At 35.8% G+C, this 22,463-nt stretch overlaps 1 protein-coding gene across 1 annotated transcript in view; it reads right to left on the bottom strand.

Annotated features, from left to right (window-relative positions):
• Positions 1-22,463, bottom strand: part of Atg2 (Autophagy-related 2) — a 359,564-nt gene that overhangs the window by 157,597 nt on the left and 179,504 nt on the right. Inside the window, exons 22-24 of the mRNA XM_090386633.1 lie at positions 18,782-18,932; positions 9,891-10,090; positions 4,112-4,299 (exon numbers count right to left, since the gene is read on the bottom strand). Of these exons, the coding sequence (XP_090242759.1) occupies positions 4,112-4,299; positions 9,891-10,090; positions 18,782-18,932 (539 nt within the window). The remainder of the gene's footprint in view (positions 1-4,111; positions 4,300-9,890; positions 10,091-18,781; positions 18,933-22,463) is intronic.

The following is a 22,463-nucleotide window of genomic DNA, read 5'->3' as shown; positions in this document are numbered from 1 at the left end:
CAAGTCTCTGACAGGGAATATTAGAACGGACATATGCACAAGTACCACCTTTGAGGCGAAAGGAATCATACAGCGTATAATTTGGGCATCTGAGATGAGCAGTAGTTGAATCAACTGATAACTGAGATTCTGTCAGAAAAAGTACATGGGGTTTGGCAGACTGCAAGTGGAAATGGACATCCTTAAGATTAGAATTGAGACCACGTATATTTGTGAAATGAATTAGGAAGTGCTTGGGGGGTTTAGATCTTTTCGCAGATAAGCTTGCTCTATTAGTTTGACAATTCATGGTGTATTCATAGTAAGAAAAAGTGGGTGGGACATGCTGTATGAAGTAATGAAATTTTTGGATATGTCGTACACATGGTAAGAATATACCCAGATCCTTGACATAACGTGGCCTCAACAATGCTCTCCGCATACACACTACTCTGACTCCCTCCAGTCACTATCTGGCAGAGTAGGTAGCAAGATTATACACTAGCTGCTCCGGAAGCCTCCCAGAGAGTTACCAATAGGTTCGGTCCGGTGTACTAACTAGCGGCCGGCCTGCGAACACCGTTTTAGAGCTGTACCCTCGAAATGTAAGGAATATTGGATCTCGCCACGATGTTCATCATAACCTTATGATTGCTGACCATTCATCATATGATTGCTGACCATCAAAGTCAGCAATCATACTGCATGGTGGAAGAAATAGGGAAGGGTTGACCGGAACTTTGGGGTAAAAGAAAATCACTTTTCTAATTCTCGAACGGGGCGCTTACGGTTGATTCACAAAGGATTGTGAATCAACCGTAATTCACAAAAAATTATCAAAAAATTTTTCTCATTAAATGTAATGTTCAGTAAATGTAATTGTGTATTATACTTCAAATATTTCAATTTTACTTTTACATGCAACAAGATATGGAAAATATAACACACTAAAGAAATCTAACTGAATTTTTTTGAAATGGCCCCTGTACAGGAAAAGGTTGGACACCACTGCAGTAGAAGGTGGGCCAGAGCCCATTGGGAATATACCTTGATCTGCTCACTCTTTACTAGTGCAACTCCTCCATATGTGGGACAGGTGGTCGAATAGGTTTTACCAGGTAACTCTAAGTTGTAGAATGCATTAGCTCTCTTAATTCGCGCAGCACCTCTAATTGCCTGAAGGCCAGAAATGTGAACAGTGCATACCGAGTTAATTCTCTCTTAATCTGTTCGCTATATGAAAATTTTCTTCACTCAACGGAAACTATTTTAAATGTAACTTCCAAGGGGAATTCAAAATAATTCGCTATAAAAGGACTTCGTTAAACAGCAGCCCAACTGAGTAATTTAGAATTATAAAAATGTTTAGACAGTTTTATATAGAAAATATCTTAAAAATAGACAGCAAAAAATGCAAATTTAGTTAAATAATTTTAAGCTTATTTGAATAGTAGGTAAATATGCGAAAAAAAATTATGGAATATTATAAATTTCGAAGTGTACTGCATCCAAATGTCACACGTCACTGTTAATAAAGGTGCTGGTACGCTGTACCATTGCATACCGTCCCTAAAAAGCACCGGTTTGCTCTGTAAAAAATAAGAAAGAACCATACTGGAATCACTAAATTAGTGATTTAGTGATCTTGCTTTCTCATACACTGAATTGTTGCCCAGAATTTCACCAAATCATTACACTTGATGAATTGATGTGCCCTCTAAATTGTCTTTCATCAAACTTCACTCAAAATTACCATATATAATGAAAAGTTATGCACCAAATTGTCACATACAGCAAACTATCATATACCGAATTGTCTCATAAAGCAGACTGTCATGCACCAAACTGTCATATAATGAATTATACTGTACTGAAATGACAGACCTTTTTATTAAAACCTATGATAAACATAATTTGTATCAGGGATTATTTGTTTGTTTGCTGGTATAAGCGTTTTATGGCCCATCAGCATTTGAGGCTGTAATGCACCAAGTCAACCAATGATTACTGGAATCAAAGGGTGAGCAGAACAGAAAGTTGGCTGTATTGAGGGCTCTATCCTGTTGAATTTATGGATAGTACTAGAAATGTTTTATTTAAGACACTAAAAGAATAAGCATGTCTATTCTTTGTGTTTTTGATTGCTTGGTGTTCCTGTTTCATGGTCTACTCAGGTGAATTTCAAGAGCTTGGGGAACCTAAGATTTGATAACTCCTATTTCTGAAGTGTGGAACTGATGGGACTTCTGAGGATAACTCATGTCTGTGGAATTTCTGTATATTGATCTGTTAATGTATTTTTAGAGCTGATAAGCCAGGTGCTGAGAGACAGAAGGGATTCATTATTTTCCCTGCCATCTGCAACTCCTAAGTGACTAATTAACAAATTTTCCATAAATCACTTATTTATTTATGCATACAATAAATAGCTTATTTATGCATACAATTTATCTCATAAGACCAAGCAAAAATATTTGAGAAATTTAGAATTCTTACTTTGTCTAATACAAACCAATTTGTACAAAAAGCTTATTTTTACACTTTTTAATTTATTAATTTTTTCAAAATTAGATTCATGTATTAAAAACTTAAGTTTTTAATAGTTTAATAGAACAGTTGTTTTTTAATAGAATAGTTCTGAGGTCGTTTCATTATATTCTTACTGTATCTAATCAAAACCATATTTGTTATCATCGCTCAAACTTTCAATTCAGAAATGTTTTAATAGTTTAAAACATTTCTGAATTGCCATTTATCCTTTGAATCTGGAGATTGAATTTCATAGCTGAATTTAGATAGAAATATAGTCAAATAATATCTCAATTTCATAGCAGTTCCTCTGAGTTTTTTTTGCAAGAAACTTCTTCAAAATATTAGAATATGCTAGATTCTCTACTGGTCTTCAATACAGTTAATCCCTGCTTAGCACATTCCTGGCCAATACAAATTTGTCATAAATCAGTTTATATTTTAAAAGCAAAAATAGCTGGGAGGGAGCTGTATACAAGTAGTAAAAGATTGTGGTGTGTGTGTGTGGGGGGGGGGGGAACACACTGGCCTAGGTGTGCATGTTTGTTAAGCATCAATTCATAATCACTATTCTTTTGGTTGCTGTGAAGTTTGTGCTGGGAGGCTGTCTTTTGCACTGTCTCTAAATTATTGTTTGCTGTAAAGAACAACTGGTGGTCACAATATAGAAAAAAACATGTGGGACTAGTGAAAAATTTCCAGATAATGAAGTCCCCCCACGTATTTGTACGAAAGGTGTTTGATGGAGACTGTCACATAGGGTTACCAGTTTTGAAGATGAACTACCCAGTAGAGACATCAGCCACATGGCAATAATAGCAAGGATCATGGGAGGCAATGCAGATGACACAGAAGAACTGCTAATCTCCCATAGAGAGTCCCTTATGATTGATGAACCACAGGAGTTAGGTCACAATGTTGCTTATGAAAAAACAAGAGTCATGCTGATTCTAATGTGCATCAAGCCTCAAAGTCAGTGAAGAGGCAAGTCTTACTGAATTTGTTAGAGGAGACAATGACTTCACACAAGTGCTGTAAAACAAGGTTAAGTGCTACAAATTCTGAATAAGCAGGAGGAGGGGGTAGCCCCAAACAGATGCACTTGCATCATTACTACACAATTAAATTTTCAGACAAACTGAAGTTTGTACATTAGGCATCATTATATCTCATATTGGAAAATCCACGAGTTGGATTCCTCTTATACTTTATTTTTAAGAAGTAATGCTTCCCCATTAGAGAAGCAGACTTCTCTAATGGGGAGGTGTTACTACTTCTCTAATGAAAAAAATATATACAACAATACCTTGCATAGTGCAGTTAATGCATTGGGAAAAACTACCGCATGTACTGAATCAGTACTAAATGGGGAATACATAATCAGTCACAGATTACAAACCACACTATAATGAATCCCGTACTGATTGAAGCTGCACTGTGTGAGGTTTTGCTGTATATACCCCCTTCTGCAAATGCAGCTAGTGAGGATTAATTATCTGCATAAGAAACAATCATCATACCTGTTTTCAAGTTGTATTACCAGTTATTTCAGTTTAATTCCTCACTAATTTAAATATATGATATATATCATTATGAACCTCACCTGTAATCAATTGCACAGTTCCAGAGGTGTAAATGCAGTTCTGTTACTACTTCAAATGGATGATAACCTGACACTGGATAATCTTCAACACCAAAGAAATCAATCATTTGCATTAGCCAAGTCTGTGGATTTGTCATAACATAATGGCGAAGAGTGGCTCCACGAATTCCCAAAGCAACTTTGAAAGTCTTAAATGAAAACACAGAAGAAAAAAATATATTGTTCATTCATAATATTTATTTATTATTATTATTTTTTTTATTTTATTATTTTTAAGAAAAACAGGTGTTTGAAAAGTAGGATAATAGATGTTTGGAGAAGAAACTGCCTCTAATAGTAAACCACATGAATAAAAGAATGCATGGTTATAATTTCATATGTATAGTTTCTTTTTTTCTTGTTACAGGTGCTGTACACTTTGCTAACGTTAAGTGATTAAACCTAAAGGTTACCTAATAAAAACAGTGTGTACATTTATCTGATCTCCACATATCACATGGACTGAGCCCACAAAAATTCATCCGCAATTGAGTATGACATATTATTTGTGCATAACAGTGGTTATAGTGTCCAACAAGAAAGTGTTTTTGATATAATCAGTACAAAAATGCAACATCCCACACTACTATCTGTGCATGACAGCAATTATAAAATTTTAGCACCTCCCATCGATAACACTATAACCATTGCCATGTGCAGATAGTGTGGGGTGTTTATTCTCTGGCACTTCAGGTTAGATTGAGTATGAACTATGAATGGCTATTTCTGTGGCTTAAGAGGTTGAAGAAATTTTACAGCTGACTGGTCACAGAAGTAAAGATTTTGCTATCAGCAAAAAAATTTAATAACTGATAAACCACTGAGATTTCTTAATGAGAAATCCCAATGGTATATGATTAAAGACACAATTTATAATTCAACTAATTTCCTGGGATTATTGAAATCTGAAATATGGGAGCTTGTAGAAAATTTTGGCTTAGTGTAATGCTTACAGAAAGATCCTTAGCTGAAAGACTTCAATGGCTTTAAGACTTTCACTCCAGGCTGAAAACTGCACATTTATCACTGAATATTTTTACTCAGTGATACGAGTAAAATACAATATTAGTACAATATTTTTAGGAAATTCATCTATTCTGGCAGGATATTTTTTTTATGTCTCCCTCTTTTAATGTATGGCTTTGAGATGAGAAATCATATGACTGTGCTTAATTAGAATTAATTTTTTTACTGTTCTATTAAAAAATCTTGTTCATCAAAAAGAGTGATCATTTTCTTTGATGAATGGTTAGAAAGATCTCCTTGTTTCTACTATCTTTTCTGTACTCCAATACAACATCACTGTTTTCATCCATTGTTTTAATGCACACCACTGTAAGAAGTTGTTGTTTCTATGTAGAAACAAACTATTCAAAGTCAGTTTCAAAAAATAAAAAATAAACCCCCTTCTAATCTATTACTTTTCTTTCAGGACAGATGTCTGTATAGAAGAACAAACAAGGAGGAGGAAAATAAAAATAACTGAACCTGGATAATAAAAATTTGTTATTTCTATCCATAAAACATAGAAATAACAGGAAGTGCATACTGCATTTTCCGATCATATCACTACAGCTGCTAAAACTTGTAAGGACAACTTGATGCAGTAAATAGAACACAGTCAAAATAAAAGTTAGGTTTGTTCTTATATTAATATATACTAATTTAGTGAGTGTAGGGGAGAAATATTTCAGCCCATTCATGTGGAATTTTTCAGTCACTCTAGCTTCAGGAATAGATATTCTGCACCACTGGTGGGTTGCTCTACACTATAAGTAGTTGCTAACACATGCTGGTTTTGTAATAAAATTGATTAAAATATTTTTTAATATTTTTAATTAATATTAAATATTTTTCTCTACATTTCTTACATAAACTGCAATTTATCTGTAAGGTGGGGAATGTGATGAGACAACTTTATTTTGGAACCAGAAAAGCAATCAAAAGAATACATCGTAATACTTGGTGACAAACTGGTGGGTCATCCTGCCTGTAGAACCAGACACTCAGCAACATGACAGTGGATTGCCCTGCCTGATGAAGTCAATGAGGGACCCACTAGTGGATCACCTCAGCATGAATATTTAGTGTTCTGAGATAAAATTCATGTGGCCATCTGAAAATGTTGCAGAAAGCTGATTTTATTTGCCCAGTCAGCAAACCGCAAGTTTAAATGAGCTGAAAAATGAGTTGTGGCTGACAATGAAATTGAAGTTACCAAAGTGGTAGGTAGTGTTACTGAAATAATAACAACCCTGGCCCTGGGAGCTCACATCTGGTGAGTATGGGCTTGGCACACACCCAGGGTCCTGAGCTGGATATCATTATTCTTCTCTTTCTTGGTGATTCCCTTCTACTTCTCTCTCAGGAACTTTTTTTTTTCCTGGTGCAGCATAAGCCTCAGGCTTCCTTGCATCATATGGATATTAATAATAATAAGTACAATAGACTCTCGATTTTCCAGGATAGATGGTAAAAAAAAAAAAAAAAAAAATTCCCGAATAATTGATTTCCTCATTAATCCAAAAATACAGTAAGTTATCGACATACATAAGAGATACATTCTTGAACTTCTTATGTAAGTCGAGTTTTACGTAACTTGGGAATGACTAAAAAAAAAAAAATATTGCTATATCCCTGATATGTCAAAATTACAAAAACCACATAAGATCCTCAGAAGAAGGAAGTAAAATAGTTATATTTTTAATTAGTTCAATTAAAAAATTTATCTGGGGGGTAGCCGGAGTGGCACATAAGAAAAGAAAACATAAAAGGAAGAAAAAGTGCATGTTATTGTACTGTAAAAACTGATTATTATTTCGTAGCCTTGGTTATTATAGTTGACCTCATTGGTGCCAATTGCTTCACCACTTCTCGTATTGTCTTGTGTTCACCATTGCCACTGACAAATCTGAATTCCGCGCAATATTTTTTGATGTTTGGCCATTTCATATATCCTTATTATTTTAATTTTCTAATCCAAATCTATCGCTTTCCTTTTCTTGATAGACTTATTAGTACCGCTGTCACTTATTCTCTTAGTCAGCACCATGATAACGGTCAAAATGAAATTTTCTTAAAAGAACTTCACAGGGTTAAGGCAAAAACTCACTATTATCACTCCACGCGAGCTCACATTTTACTAAAGCACATTTCTGGAGGTCGCTGCCAAAAACAATGTGCTTTTCTGTTAGTGAAATTAATTACAAATGGGTAGTAAACTATCTTATTGCATTTGCGATAATACCAATAGCTGGAATTCTGTGAATTGTTACATTATGGTGAAATGTGTCCCTTCACTTGAAATCTTCAGTCATACAAAAAAAATGAATAACGTAATGTAAGTCGACATAAGTCGTGGACTTGCTGTATAGAAAAATGTTTAGCAACCTACGTAAAAAGTATGGTGATAAATAAAAAACTGACCACGTCCAAAAACTTGCCCGCAGGTCCAATACAATGCTTCCCTTTATTTTTTAAGATGTCGATTTTAAATCTAATGTCTTCCCTTATTTTTTAATCTTATTATCTTATTTTTTTAAGATGACGCATATGGTTTGGTCACTAGCATTATAATGCTTCTTTAGAGCTTTAATGGATGCACCGTTTTCAAACTTTTGAAAAACGTTTTTTTCAAAAGTTTCAAAAACTTTTTTGAAAAAGTTTGTCTAATTCTCTTGTGTTTGCCCATCATTTTCCCGATTTCTAAACAACAACAAAAAAAGTTACTATAAAAAAATTCTGACATACCCGACATAAATAACTAAACAAAATTTGTTCTTTTGCAGTGCATCAGAACACAACAATCGACGCGATGCACTAAAACAAACTAAACATTTGGTTTCTCTTTTTTTTTTTTTTTTTTTTTGGAGTGACGCGTGTGAAGCCAGTGGGGGTTTAAGATAATAGGCACGACTTATAACACCACTTCTTGTTGCTTATTTGTGACTTCCAAAACATCTTTTTATACCTATTCTAGTTATTACTTGAATTTTATGATTTCTGGCTGATTTTTTTTTTTTAAATTAGGAGTCTTGAAGTGTCCCAGTTAATCTGATCCCAGTAAATCGAGAGTATGCTGTATAATAAATTCAAGAAGTTCACAGATCCTTACCAAAAAGTTTGTCTGAGGGGACAAAAATAACCTGGGCTACTGCAGAAATTTTTCTACACGAGATAAAAAATTGAATAAATACAATAAATAATTCTATTTACAAAAAATTGTTTTCTTGCAAAACTTGATCGCAACAAGAGAATTGATAGTGGATTTGGGGGAAACCATCAGTGCTGCTTGCCCCTCAAATTTTGTCCACCTATGTGGTGTCTATCCAGCTGATCTTTGATCAAATACAATTTATTTTATTATTTATTTATTATTTTTAAATAAATTTTTTTTTTTCTTGGCCAGCACAGCAAAAGCATTGTGCTTCCTTGCACTATACACCGATGAGCGAAAACATTATGACCACCGAGTTGTTATGCAAATTGGCGCAACTGCAGGTGAACGTGTGCGGATCGGGACATGGTAGAAAAAACACCTGATACTGAGCCCCGTTAATCAGTGTTACTCTGGTTCTTCAGATTGACAATGGCCAGACAATTAGGTCAGAGCATATCCAAAACAGTGCGGCTGGTGGGGTGCTCATGGTTAGTTGTGGTTAGTACCTACCGTTAGCTGTAGTTAGTACCTAAGTGGTCTGAGCTGAGGAGGAGGAACCCACAAACCGCTGGCGAGGTGTTGGACGACCACGGCTCATCGATGCTCAAGGTGAGTGAAGGTACTTGGAATGCTGGTGATGGGAGTAATGTGTCACAACATACAGTACATTGAACCCTGCTGAAAATGGGGCTGTGTAGCCATAGGCCGCTCTGAGTGCCCATGCTAACCACGACTCACCGGCAACAGTGCCTACGATGGGCATGTGAGCATCAAAACTGGACCTTGAGTGATTGGAAGAAGGTACTCTGGTCTGATGAATCATGTTTCCTGTTGCACCATGCGGAAGGCCAGGTACGTGTGCGTTGTTTACCTGGGGAAGAGATGGCGCCTGGATGCACCATGGGACGAAAACAAGCTGGTGGCAGTGGTGGCATGCTTTGGGTGATGTTCTGTTGGGTTTCCCTGGGTCTAGTTATCCGTGTGCCAGGCACTCTGACTTCTACCACTTACCTAAACATCACTGCTGACCGGGTACACCCTTTCATAGCAACAGTCTTCCCCTCTGGGGATGCCGTCTTTCAGCAGGATAATGTGCCATTCCACACCACATGGATTGTTCAAGTTTGGTTCGCAGAAGAATGAGGAAGACTTCCAGGTATTGTCCTGGCCTCCAAATTGCCCAGACGTCAATTCCATCGAGCATCTGTGGTTTGTGTTGGAACAGCAACTTTGATCTGTGGCGTCTCAACCACAGACCTTACAGGAGTTATTAAAGGATCTGCTGGTTACATGTTGGTACCAGATACCACAAGACACATTTAGAAATCTTGTAGTGTCCATGCCTTGCCAGGTACGGGCTATTTTGGCTGCACGTGGAGGACCAACATCCTCTAGGTAGGTGGTTATAATGTTTTGGCTTTAGCTCGGCTAATACTAACAAAAAGATCCTAGTGAATTGAGACCTCACTTGATTACTCCATTATCAATAGCATAAATTAATTCAGAAATAGTAAACCCTGGTAAGTATATTTTTAACATCAACAAAACATTAATTCTTATGAAACACTATAAAACCATCACCTTAAGAAGCTGTTCTTCATCAGCACTAATATTAATAGCTATAGTAAGAACATCAAGGCTGTCACCACCTGCACCAACAACCATCCCTTGCTTGAGAGGAACTCCAGGTTCAGAACAATATATTATAGGCTTAAGAAATGATGGTGGTGTTTTGTTAAAAGGCTGTACTTTGTTATGCTCCAATTTAGTTTGCATCATTCCTATTTCCAAAACAAAATAAAATTCTTCAATACAATATCAATAATTCAACAAAATAAGACAAACATGCTCAAATAAACTCTGCAAGTAATGATAATATGAAATAAATATCTATAATTTTTAAACAATTGTATATTTACTCCTGGAATTTACACTTGCCAGCCTTCTGGTTATATGAGACAATGTGCATGTTACACACACACACACACACAGATATAATAATAATAAAAAAAAAAATAAACAGAAAATGGAATATCTCAGCAATGTACATTACCAATACACAACAAGTGAGTTATGTACAGGTAGTCTGTGATTTACATTGAAGATGTCTTTCCTATGAACAGTGAAGTACAGTAAGTGCCTGTTAATAGTGATCATGTTTGCAAATTGAAGTGATTCTAATAAACGACTATTCTAATAAGCAAAAATTGACAAATATTATCCAAAGGCTATAAAAATAAAGATATAAAGCAAAAATTTACACTTAATTACCAAAGGTTTATTACCAATTAAATGATATGTGAAAATCAGAAGAATATTATCCACAGGTTAGCAAAAAAAAAATAAATTTATACTTGCATACATAGCTTAATTAATATACATATTAATTAAATATAGCACTTTGTATCTATAAAAGGTCTTAAAGATTTTTTATTATTCCCTGTTCGAGAGTTTGAATCAGTGATGTGGTATTCAAAAGTAGAAAAACTAATTTGATGTTTTTGAAAGTCAACTTTGGATGAGCAGGTGTCCAAAACCAATGCATTTTTTTTTTTTTTTTTTTTCTTATCCAATTTACAAAGATAATCTTCAAATAAAGAAGCTGTAATCCAAGTGATGGCATTGGCATATTCAACAGGCAGCTGTTTTACTCCTTAAAAACATCTAGGCGATTTACTCTTGCCAATAACTAATGGCTTCATCTGGATTGTCCTGTCATGTTGCATATTAAAAGAACTGTAATCTTGTCCTTTGTCTTCTTTCCTGCAGACAGAAGAATTTTTAAAAATCATGCAGTGGTCTAGGTTAGCCCTGTAGCACAACCATAGCAAAGATGACTGAGGAACTCCTACTTTTCCTGCTCCTAAATATTGCCTAAGTTTAATTTATCGTACGTTTCTATAATTCGTAACTTACTTTTTACACCCAAATTCACTCTTCTGTTCACTGACTTTTTTTTGGGGGGGGGGAGGGGATAGTAAAATTTAAAACAGTAAAAAAGATAAGCGTCAATCAATAACAAATCACATGGCTCACACAAATTGGAACTAACACGAAACATGCAAGTGAGATGAAGTTTAGATGTAGAAATGAAGAGCAGATTTCAGTGAAGGAGAAACACATTTCACAGTAAAGTGAAAACAGAATTCCAGCTACCAGCATTATCGCAAATACAATAAGACAGGGTTTACTACCCAATTATTGCACTAAGAGAAACGCCCAATAAACTGGAAACTGCACACTGTTTTTGTTTTATGGTTGTAATCTCTATAAATGTGACTTCCAGACCTTCAGAAAAATAGATGTTCCAAAATTGATTCGTATAACCAAAAAAGTGATTAAAATAAACAATGAAGTATAGTGCATTTTATTGATTTGAATCGGTTCTTTGAATTTTGATTCTACGAAGCGGCTGATTCTAATAACCAGTGATCACTATAACCGGCAGTTACTGTATACTGAAATAATGTAAATCAGATATATGTACATTTTTATGTTAAAAATGTGAGATGCATTCCTGTAGTCAAATTTTTGGACTCTTACAATACATATGCAGTAAAATTACAGCATATGTATTGTACTGTTCTTATAAATTATTCATGTTCTCACAGCTATTTATGTGATAGATTTTATATCTCCCCACACCCCATTTCTTTCAATCATAGTTCAGGCCTTTGTATCAACTCCCATTTACAAATGTAATAAATCAGAAGAGTTGCAGATGGCATCATAGAATGTTGCACAAGTAGTTACTGGTCACAAAATGCTCCCATCCTAACTTGGTACTGCTTCATTAAATCATTTATTTATCATAGTTTCAATTCTACCAAAATTCTATCTTACACTTTATCTTGCTTTTACCTTAATTTTAATTAAGGTAAAAGCAAGATTTTAGTTTAGTTTTGTGTTTAAATATACATTACTGTTTTATGTTTATTTCAATTCTTTATACCACTAGGTGGAGTAAAGAAGATTCTGATGATATTATTGACAAATGTATCTAAATGAAGAAGGTATATTATGCATTCACTGCATAAAGTAATACTGTATCATCCTTTCTTTTTACTATGATACACATACTGCACTACATACATAAAATAAGATAGAATATACACTGAGTGGCCAGTTTATTGCATATACCTACTTAATAGTAGGTAGCTCCCTATTCACCCTAGTGCAGCCATCAGAACAGCATGGATTCATCTTGGTATGAACTCAATGGCATGTGAAAAGCGTTCCACAGAGACGAGGGATCATGTTGACTAAGCTGCTTCCCAGAATATTTGCAAACTGAATAGTTCCAGATGTCTAGATAGAGTAGTAAGAAAAGGTAGAGAGGACACGTTATGCGAAGTAATGAAATTTTTGGATATGGCACACAGCAAGAATATGCCGATCTCCTTGAGATAACTTAGCCCCTACATATATCTTAAGAGTTTGTTCTTAAGAGTTGCTTGTTCCACCACAGTTGTGAAATGAGCTGGTAGATTAGATGGGAGATGATTCATTGACCACTGCAATACCACTGCTTATTGGAGGCTTGAAATGGTAAAACCCATGTTTAGTCTCAAGAACAAAGCTCTGTCCCCTTCCTCCAATCTCTTCCATCATGCAGTATGATTGATGCTGTTAAAGATTATGATGAGCATCATGGCAAGATCCAATCTCCCTTGCATTTTGAGAGTACGATTCTATAACTGTTTGCAGGTCAAATGCTACATAGTCTATCAGACCGAATCTTTAAGAGGCATCAGGATAAGCTAATGTATAATCTTGCTGCCTTTACTCTGGCTGATAGTGACCAGAGGGAGTCCAAGTAATGTGTATGCAGGGGACTGCTGTAGGGGCTAAGTTATCTCAAGGAGATGTCTTGTTGTGTGCGATATCCAAAAATTTAATTACTTCATATGTGTCCTCTCCACCTTTTCTTACTACTCTATACATCATGAACAGTCAAACTAATAGAACCTTGACTGCAAAAAGATCTAAACTTCATAAACGCTTCCTCATTCATTTCATAAATATACATGGTCTCAGTTCCAATCTCAATGATATCCACCTAGTCTGCCAAGGCCCACTTACTTTTTCTAACAGAATCCCAATTACTGTTTGATTCAAACACATCTAGGTTATCCTAATTATTCCCTCTACAGTTCCTTTTGCATCTGTCCACTCCAATATTTCCTGTCAGAGACAGTAATTTGGAATCTCCACTTTTTGATATTCTCTGGCTTAAAATCTCTATCACATTCTGTCAAATTAATCTGCTGTCTTTAACATTCTCCCAATTCATTAATCACTTGGAATTCTAGAACTGCTTGATTTCCTTTCTTTGACTTTCTCCAGTCTAACTTTCCTAACAGTGAAATAATTTTCCTTGGTGATTTTAAAGTTCAAAACTCCAAATGGCCAAGATGCTGAGACTTTAACTAATAACCTCAATAGGTTGTTCATTTACTACTAGAATACCCAAAAATCCTAACCACACTGTGGTTCCTCTCGTGGCAATTGCTCAGCCTCAAGTTTTTTTGGCATTACAAGAATGCAAAATGCGATGATAATCTACAAGATTTTTATTCCTCCCTTCCTTAGTCAGATTACTGTTTAAAATCTTCTGATGTCAACATTTCCTCAAATCATGTTAGTGAAATTATTCTTGTAGGGATGAAATCCTTTATTCCACACTCCACCTTAAAATCTCATCTTTCATCTAAACTGTGGTTTTCCAATAAATATGCTAAGGCTATTCAAGATAAGAATGTTGCACATCACAACTTACTTTGTTCTTAATATCCAGCTTCATTTTATGCCTACATCAAAGCTTGCAACAATTGTAAAGCAGTTATTAATCAGTCAAAACTATATTTTAAACAGGCTAGGAGTAGAAAACTTGCTTCTTAATTGTTCCTTGTCAAGAAATTATAAGTTAAATTCTATTCAAAGTCTTATTACCTTGTCTTTTGAATGTATATTAAATTTAATGTTGTTTTTTTACAACTTCCCTTTGTGCTAGGAAATCTGGTTACCAAGTTTGGTGATCATTTTGTATGTGTAAGTATAACTCTAATTCAGTGGTTCCCAAACTACTGAGATCTACGGATCCCTACAAAAATCAAAAAAAAAGTTTGTGGACCACTACATACATATACATGTGCGTATAAAAATAAATAAAAAAATTACATATATAAAAAATACAATAACACTTCAACTTAATATTTTCACATTTATAAATTTTTGTATAAATTTAACTAATGAGCAGGTGATGATTATTGTATTTATTGTATAATTTTTTAAATGAGACTAAACAAAATGAGTTGCAACTTCCAAGGTGGCTCTTAAGAAAAAAGAATTTGGCCTCCACTTTCAGGATCAACATTACTGATAACAATTTGAAAATTAAAAAGCAAATTCAATAAATGGATTATTATTATTATTATTTCGTATGGCAAAAAATGAGGATACATTTGTAACAATGTCAAAAAATAAATAAATTACAATAAGCCTAAAAACAATATTTACAGAAAAAAATTATAAGTAACATTTGATGAATTAAAATGTAATGTCCAGTTTATTCAGCCACTTAATAGGATTATTAAGGAGCCTTCAATGGAGCTTAATGGAGCCTTCAAATCTCCTCTTTGGGCACTCCGAGATGACATGCTGGATGGTCTAGGGCACGTTGTCACAGTCGCAGAATGGGTTTTCAGTTTTTCCCCACTTATGCAGCCAAAACTTGCATCTTCCGTGATTTGTTCGGATTCTGTTCAGGGATGTCCATTCCTTTCTTGGTAAGTTGAAACCTGGAATAGCTCTGCATGGATCACTGACTAAGCCCAGGTGGTCAGGATTTGAAGTAGTCCAGTCTTCGCACCAGGTCTGGTCAGCATTAAAATGTGACTTGGTAAGTTTCTCGCCTAGCTTCCATGAGGGGTTCCTAGACTTCAATCTCTCCGGCTTCTGGGGGTTGCAATCCTGATGTATGGGCAAGTGAGGATTTCTTTGACATTTCTGCCATTCTTTCAGCAAGGCTATTTCTCTTCTTATATGAGGGGGATAGATGTTAGATAACACTGGTAGCCATTTTAAAGGTGTCGATTTAATGGTGCCTGATATTGTCCTCATTGTGTCATTCAGTTGGATATCAACTTTTACAAAATGTGCACTATTAAGCCATACGGGGCAACAATATTCTGCAACTGAGTAGACTAGGGCAAGGGCTGATGTTCGTAGCACCGTTGCGTTTGCTCCCCAGCCTGTTCCACTGAGTTTATGCAAGATGTTATTCCTAGTTTTTATCTTTGCTGCAATATTACAAAGGTGTTGTTTATACGTCAGTGTTCGGTCCATTATAATTCCCAGATATTTTGGGAAAGGGTTGTGTTTCAGTCGTTGACCTTTATATTCCACTTGTGGCATATAGTTAGCCCTATGATTATCCAGATGAAAACAGCTAACTTCGGTTTTATTTAAATTAGGTTTAAGTTGCCATGTGTGAAAATATTTATTCAGGTTATGAAGATCCTTTGTAAGTACAATTTCGGCTGCATTGAAGTCAGTAGACTGGGCAGTCAGGGCTATGTCATCTGCGTACATGAATTTCCTAGAAGCAGTTGTTGGAAGATCTGCAGTATAGATATTAAATAATAATGGGGCTAGAACTGATCCTTGTGGTAAACCATCATTTAATATATAGGGCTTGCTCACTCTGCCGTTTAAGTGTACTTCAAACACTCTGTTGCATAACATATTGTTAAGTAGGATCGCGAGGGGCTTACAAGGAATAATCTTCAAAAATTTCAGAATCATTCCTTGTCGCCATACTGTGTCATAAGCTGATGTCAAGTCCACAAAGACTGCAATGGTCTTCTTCTTATCTTGGAATCCGTTCTCGATATGGCTGGTAAGTGCCAGTACCTGATCGCAGCAGCTTCGGACTGGTCGGAATCCGGCTTGTTCAATTGGTATGTGTTGGAAGGTTGTGGATGAAATTCTATTGTAAACCATTCTTTCAATTAATTTATAACATATATTTAAAAGTGCAATTGGGCGATAATCTTCAGGGCAAGATCCACTTTTCCCAGGCTTTAGGATGGCAACTATTTTAGTTCTCTTAAACAAAGACGGGAACCTACCATTCTGCAAGATGTCATTAAAAAATTTAACTAGCCAATTCAGAGCTCTTGGACCACAATGTTTCAGGAACTCTGGATATATTCCGTCCACTCCGGCTGCTTTGCCTGGTTTTATTTCCTTCAGAGCTGTTGAAATCTCTGCAATTGTGAATTCTCCTGAGAATTGGGAGGTTGGTTCAGCCAAGGATAGTCTAGTTCTTAATTCCTTCTTAAGTTTTTTGACTTCAACTTTGTTAGTATCAGTTGGTCTCTTGGAAATGTTAACAATTCTCTTGGCTACTTTTCCTGGGGATACTTCTGAGCTCTTATTAATATATTTGGGAGTACTACTTCCGAGTTTCCTCAGAAGTGTCCATGCTTTTCTGCTTGAGTGTTGGAAATTCATACCTGCTGTCATTATGTTCCATTTTTCTTTCCTAGCAGAGTCTAAGCATTGCAATAGTTCATCAGCAATTTCTGTTCTATTGCTAAGTTGGTATTCTTCATATAGCTCATCACATCTTCTGTTCCAGCCAGGAATGTATTCTTTCCTATATCCTCTGGGAATATGTTTCTTTGCTATGGAGCATATTAAACCAACAAATCGCTTATAATTGTCGGTTTTTGATGGGATCCATTGAATATTGTGATCCACTTCATTAGTGAAGGCTTCCCAGTGAGCTTTTCCAAAGTTCCAGCGAGGTACAGGCTTTGATCTTACTATTGGAACTTCGGTGCAAATTTTTACAAGAATTGGTCCATGCTGACTACGAGGAAAATTATTCAAAACTTTCCTGCTACACTGCAAAGGTCTTCCGCACTCATCTCTTGAGACAAAACAGAGGTCTGGGTTGGTATCTTTGTTCCATCTGCCTGAGTGAAAGGAACCTTTCTCTTTTGCATCATACATTAAGAAAACATCCTCGACTTCAGACCAGGCCATCACACCAAGGCCATCTGCATTAGTGTCAGCATAGCCCCAAAGAGTACTCCTACTGTTGAAATCTCCCATAATAATTGATGGATGATGCACATTCTGGATAGCTTCTTTACACCAAGGTCGAGGTGGTGGTTTATAGATATTTATTATTTCCAGGCCCATCACCCCAACCCTGGTAGTGAAAATGTCATTAGTGCTTATGTCCAAAATTTCTATTTGGTCAATTTTATTTCGGATATGTGTAGTGGTACCATAGCTTTTATGGAAAGTAGCCGCGACAAGGCTGTATCCTGGTAATTTACATCTAGAGTAAAGTTGGTTTTGATCTTCACAGTGTGTTTCTTGTAGCAGCACAACATCTACATGGTAGTCGTTAAGCACTTTTAAGAGGTAGTCACTTTTTGATCGGCTTATACCCTCAATATTAAGTTGAAGAATATTCAGAGGGTGTCCTATGTTCTTTGTTGTTGTTTGGTTCTGAAAGGAGCCATTTAGATTAGGATAATGTTCCATGTTCTAAGTATTAATATAATGTATCCTCTAATTGCTATAATATATAATGTATCCTCTAATTAAGGTTATTCCTACGGACGTGTAGCAACGTTTGTCTCCCAATAAATGGATGTTAATGAGAGTGGATGTGTTTTGAGTCAATGCAGCAGTTCTCAAACTTTCTGAGCTTGCGCCTCCCTTGACCTGTAAAATTTTTCCGGTACCTCCCTTGAAGTAAAACATCGATAATTGTGCAATTTCTTATTTTTAATGTTAATATAATTATTATATTTTCTATAATTATTTAGATTAATAATACAGATCAAATAGTAGTAGATATCAAAGAAAGAAAAAGAAAAAAAAATCATTCTTAATACATTTTTAATATTTGTCATGGAAGTCTTACAAAACTATTACATTGTCTGCAATGCCCCTGGTAAATTATGGCACCTTCCCAGGGCATCACGACACACAGTTTGAGAACCTGAGTTAATGGACAGTCCGACAAATTAAGCAGATTATAAAGAGATGACTATATAAGAGCAACACATTTTTCACTATGGATGCTGTTCACCTATCTTTAATTTTTAGAATTGAATGTGGAGTTTAGGATTCATTCTCCAGTTACATATTTATAACACAACTGTGATATTCATCATTCCAGATATAGTTTTTAAAAAAATCAAATCAAATAAGAAATAAAAAAAATTACAGACATGCAAACTTTAGTTTAAATTCCCTGTTGCATAAGTTACATCCAGGTTATATGTTCAAAATAAAAGATAATTATAACCTTGATTAAAAGATTAAAAAATAATTTTAGAAGTAAAACCAGCAACTTCATATAATTTATTATATATCCTTATCTGTTTAAAAAAAAAAAAAAACAGAGCAAGAAGGTGATTAAAAATAGTTATAAAAATTCTTACCATTGTGATATAAAACTCCTTTATTTGCCTGAAAGCAAATATAACTTTCATTTGGATTACCTCTGTGACGTGATGAAGCAAAGAATGTTGCATCTTCAACAAACAACTGTAATTCACCATGCTGACTAGGAAGGACATTGCTACTATTATCCTGAATAGTAGGAAAGTTCAAATGTATTGTAGCACAAATACTTTTTTTAAATGATTTATTATGGTGACATGGTTAGAACCCTGTCACCATAATAAAAAAAAATAAAAATAAAAAAAAAGATTAAAATTAACTAGATATCATGAATAGGCAAATTTCAAAATAAACACACACAAGTTAGTAAAATTAACTATACTCAGGGCAAACCTAACCTGAACTTAGGAGTGTAGTTAGGAATATACCTCTGCAAATATACCTCAGCTCCTATATAACTTGGCTTCATAATCAATTTACAATACAATCTTCCACATTAATTTTTGCCAAAAATTAAGGAAACAGTATAAATACTGGACATAAATGCATTTAATAGCTCTTTTACTTATATACCACAGAAAACTTGTATCCTATGCCATCAGTTAACTACTGATGGTAAAGGTGACTGCATCCTTGCTAGAACCATAAACATTGTTTATGGTTCATTGTCTATTATAGTAAAATAAATTCTGTTTATATGGTAACAACCAGATAGAATTTGCAACCAGTGCAATTTGCAAATAGTTCAATAGTATAAATATTTGTAGATGCACTCAAGTCATCACATCAATTTGAATGTGTGATTTACATAACTATATTGTGCAGACTCCAGATGCATTATGGCCACTTAAGTAGTTGGACTCAGGTTATCATATATTTTTGTAAATATGGAACTTTAAATATAGCAGATGCAAGAGATTCTGCTAGTGTCTTCAAAGAAACTGCCAATTTGGAAGGTTAGGGGAGCCATTGGAATAGTGCAGTTTAGTGATATAAACCAAAACCACCACTTGCACCCTCCCTGCAAGTACTTGTGTCCAAGCAACAATTACCAACACAGAAAGAAACATTGAAATAAGTGCAAATGCGCTTAAACAAATAAAGGATTCATCAGGGTTCTAAAAAGACAAGAGACAAATTTATCTATACAGTAACACCAGGAAGTATTAAATGTGAACTTTTGATTAGGTCAACCAATGCTGATATAACAGGACTAACAGAGATATGGAAGACATGAGGTAAGTTAGTTAAAAATAAGCTCTTGCTATTTTTAATCTTAGTTAGGATTACATTAGTAAGATAAATAACTAATAGACACAGCCACTGGACCATAACTAATGTTAGAATCCTGTTATACTAAAAAGGTTGAATATGAGTGTTTCAGCCTTATGGGAATGTTAATAAAATGGTCATTAGATACTAGGGCAATTCCCCTGAATTGGAGGAGTGCTAATGTCATTCCAATTCCACAAAGGACATGGACAATTACAGACCAGTGAGTCTGATTTCAGTGGTGGGGAAAGATCATGGAATCTGTGGCAAAGGATACAATACAGTACATAGAGGAATATCCTTAATGGATTACAGCATCGGTTCATGAAGGGGAGATTTCTTTGCCAATGCAATTAATTATGATGATAAGATAGTTGGATGCAAGAAACAACTAGCATTAGCAGAGGCATATGATGCAAGAAAGCAAGCTTATTCAGCATCAGCCAAAAAAAAAAAAAAAACAAAAACACACCACTCCCATTTCACCCCTCCGTTCGTTCGAAATACCTGTCCAGTTGAGCCTTAAATTTGTTTAGGCTATCAACTTCAACAACAAGTGACGGAAGTCGGTTCCACCAACCAACCACCCGCTGGCCAAAGGCAAATTTCCGCACATCTATCCGACATCCGTCCTTCCTCAATTTGAATTTATGCCCTCTGAGGTGATTATTTTGAGCAAGATGAAGAATCCCATTGGCATTGAGCATGCTCAAACCATTCAAAGCCTTATACACCTCTATCAGATCACCTCGCCGGTGCCTAGTCTCCAGACTCTGTAATTTGCAAAACTTAAGCCTTTCTTCGTAAGAGCAACCCTTTGTTCCATTCTCTAATCTTGTTGCCCTTCTCTGTACCCGTTCCAGCAGCTCTACATCCTTCTTGAAATGAGGCCTCCAGACCTGTATACAGTACTCAAGATGTGGCCTAACCATTGCCTTATACAAGAGAATAATCACCTCCTTATCCCTGCTAGAAAAATTCCTGTATATCATTGACAAGACACCATGAGCTACTCTTGCAGCTCATCTGCACTGCTCAGAGAACTTCATATCTGCCTGCACAATTACCCCCAGGTCCTTTTCATTCTCTACCACTGTCAGCGTAGTACCACAGAGTTGATACGGTGATCTGGGGTTACTGTTTCCCATATGTAGTACTTTACATCTGTCAATGTTAAACTTCATTTGCCACCTCTCAGCCCATCTGTTCAACCTTTCCAGATCCTGTTGCAGCAGCATAGCGTCAGTAGTGTCCTTAACAACCCTGCCAACCTTTATATCATCTGCAAACTTGGACATTAAACTTGATATCCCATCATCAATATCATTCATAAACACCGAAAACAACAACGGACCCAACACTGAACCCTGAGGAACTCCACTAATAACATTAGTCCATGTTGAGCAGTGTCCATTGATTACCACTCTCTGTCTTCTGCCACTCAACCATCCCCTTATCCATAGCAGCAATTTGCCTCCAATGCCACACTGCTCCAATTTGTGCAGCAGTCTTCCATGTGCAACAGTATCAAAAGCCTTTCTAAGATCCAAATATATAATATCAAAGTTATTCCCTGCATCCAGTTCTTTTGTGACTACATCATAGTATCCAATCAAATTGGTCAGACAAGACCTGCCTTTAACAAAACCATGCTGCGTCTGAGCTATAACTGAATTCTTGTCTAGATGATCCTGCAGTGCTTCTTTAACCAGTGCCCCCATTAATTTACCTGGAACAGAAGTTAAACTAACAGGTCTATAATTACTTGTGTCAGCCTTTGATCCTCCTTTGTGAATTGCGGTTACATTTGCACATCTCCAGTCTATGGGTACCTCCCCTGAGTCCAAAGAAGCTCTCATAATTATGGCTAGGGGTTTGCTTACTTCCTTTGCTGCCTCCTTTAATATAACTGGATAGATCCCATCCACCCCAGGTGCCTTTTTTATGTTTATCCTCAACAATCTCTCCTCCACTTTCCTCTCAGTTATTACAAAATCATCCAGCTCACTGCCAAAGTTTACTTTACCTACATCATTCTCCTTCCTGAATAACTCCTCGTGCGTGAATGTAGATGCAAAATACTCGTTTAGATTGTTAGCCACCTGAGCAGGATCCTCAACTGTTGAACCATCAATATCCAGTGGACCAATCTGATTCATCCCTTTCCTTCTTGAGTTTAAATAGGTAAAGAACTCTTTTCTGTTTTTCTTTGCATCCTTTGCCAAGGATTTTTCGTAGTCTGCCTTTGCCTGCCTAATCTCCTTTGTGACTTGGTTACAGACCAACTTATATCTATCATAGGCTTCCATGTCTCCCATTAATTTGTATGTATCCCATGCATTTTTCTTCTCTGCCACATGTCTCCATTAGTTCATCTGACAACCATTTAGGCCTAAACCTTGAACAATATTTCTTAGTTGGTATGTAAAGCCTGGTAGCCTCCAAGAT

The sequence above is a fragment of the Mastigoproctus giganteus genome, chromosome 12, assembly GCF_048544385.1.
Source record: "Mastigoproctus giganteus isolate SK-2022 chromosome 12, ASM4854438v1, whole genome shotgun sequence".
In the NCBI taxonomy this organism is placed as follows: Eukaryota; Metazoa; Arthropoda; class Arachnida; order Uropygi; family Thelyphonidae; genus Mastigoproctus; species Mastigoproctus giganteus.
The sequence above is the reverse complement of the archived record's forward strand: the minus strand, read 5'-3'. Positions and strand labels throughout refer to the sequence as shown.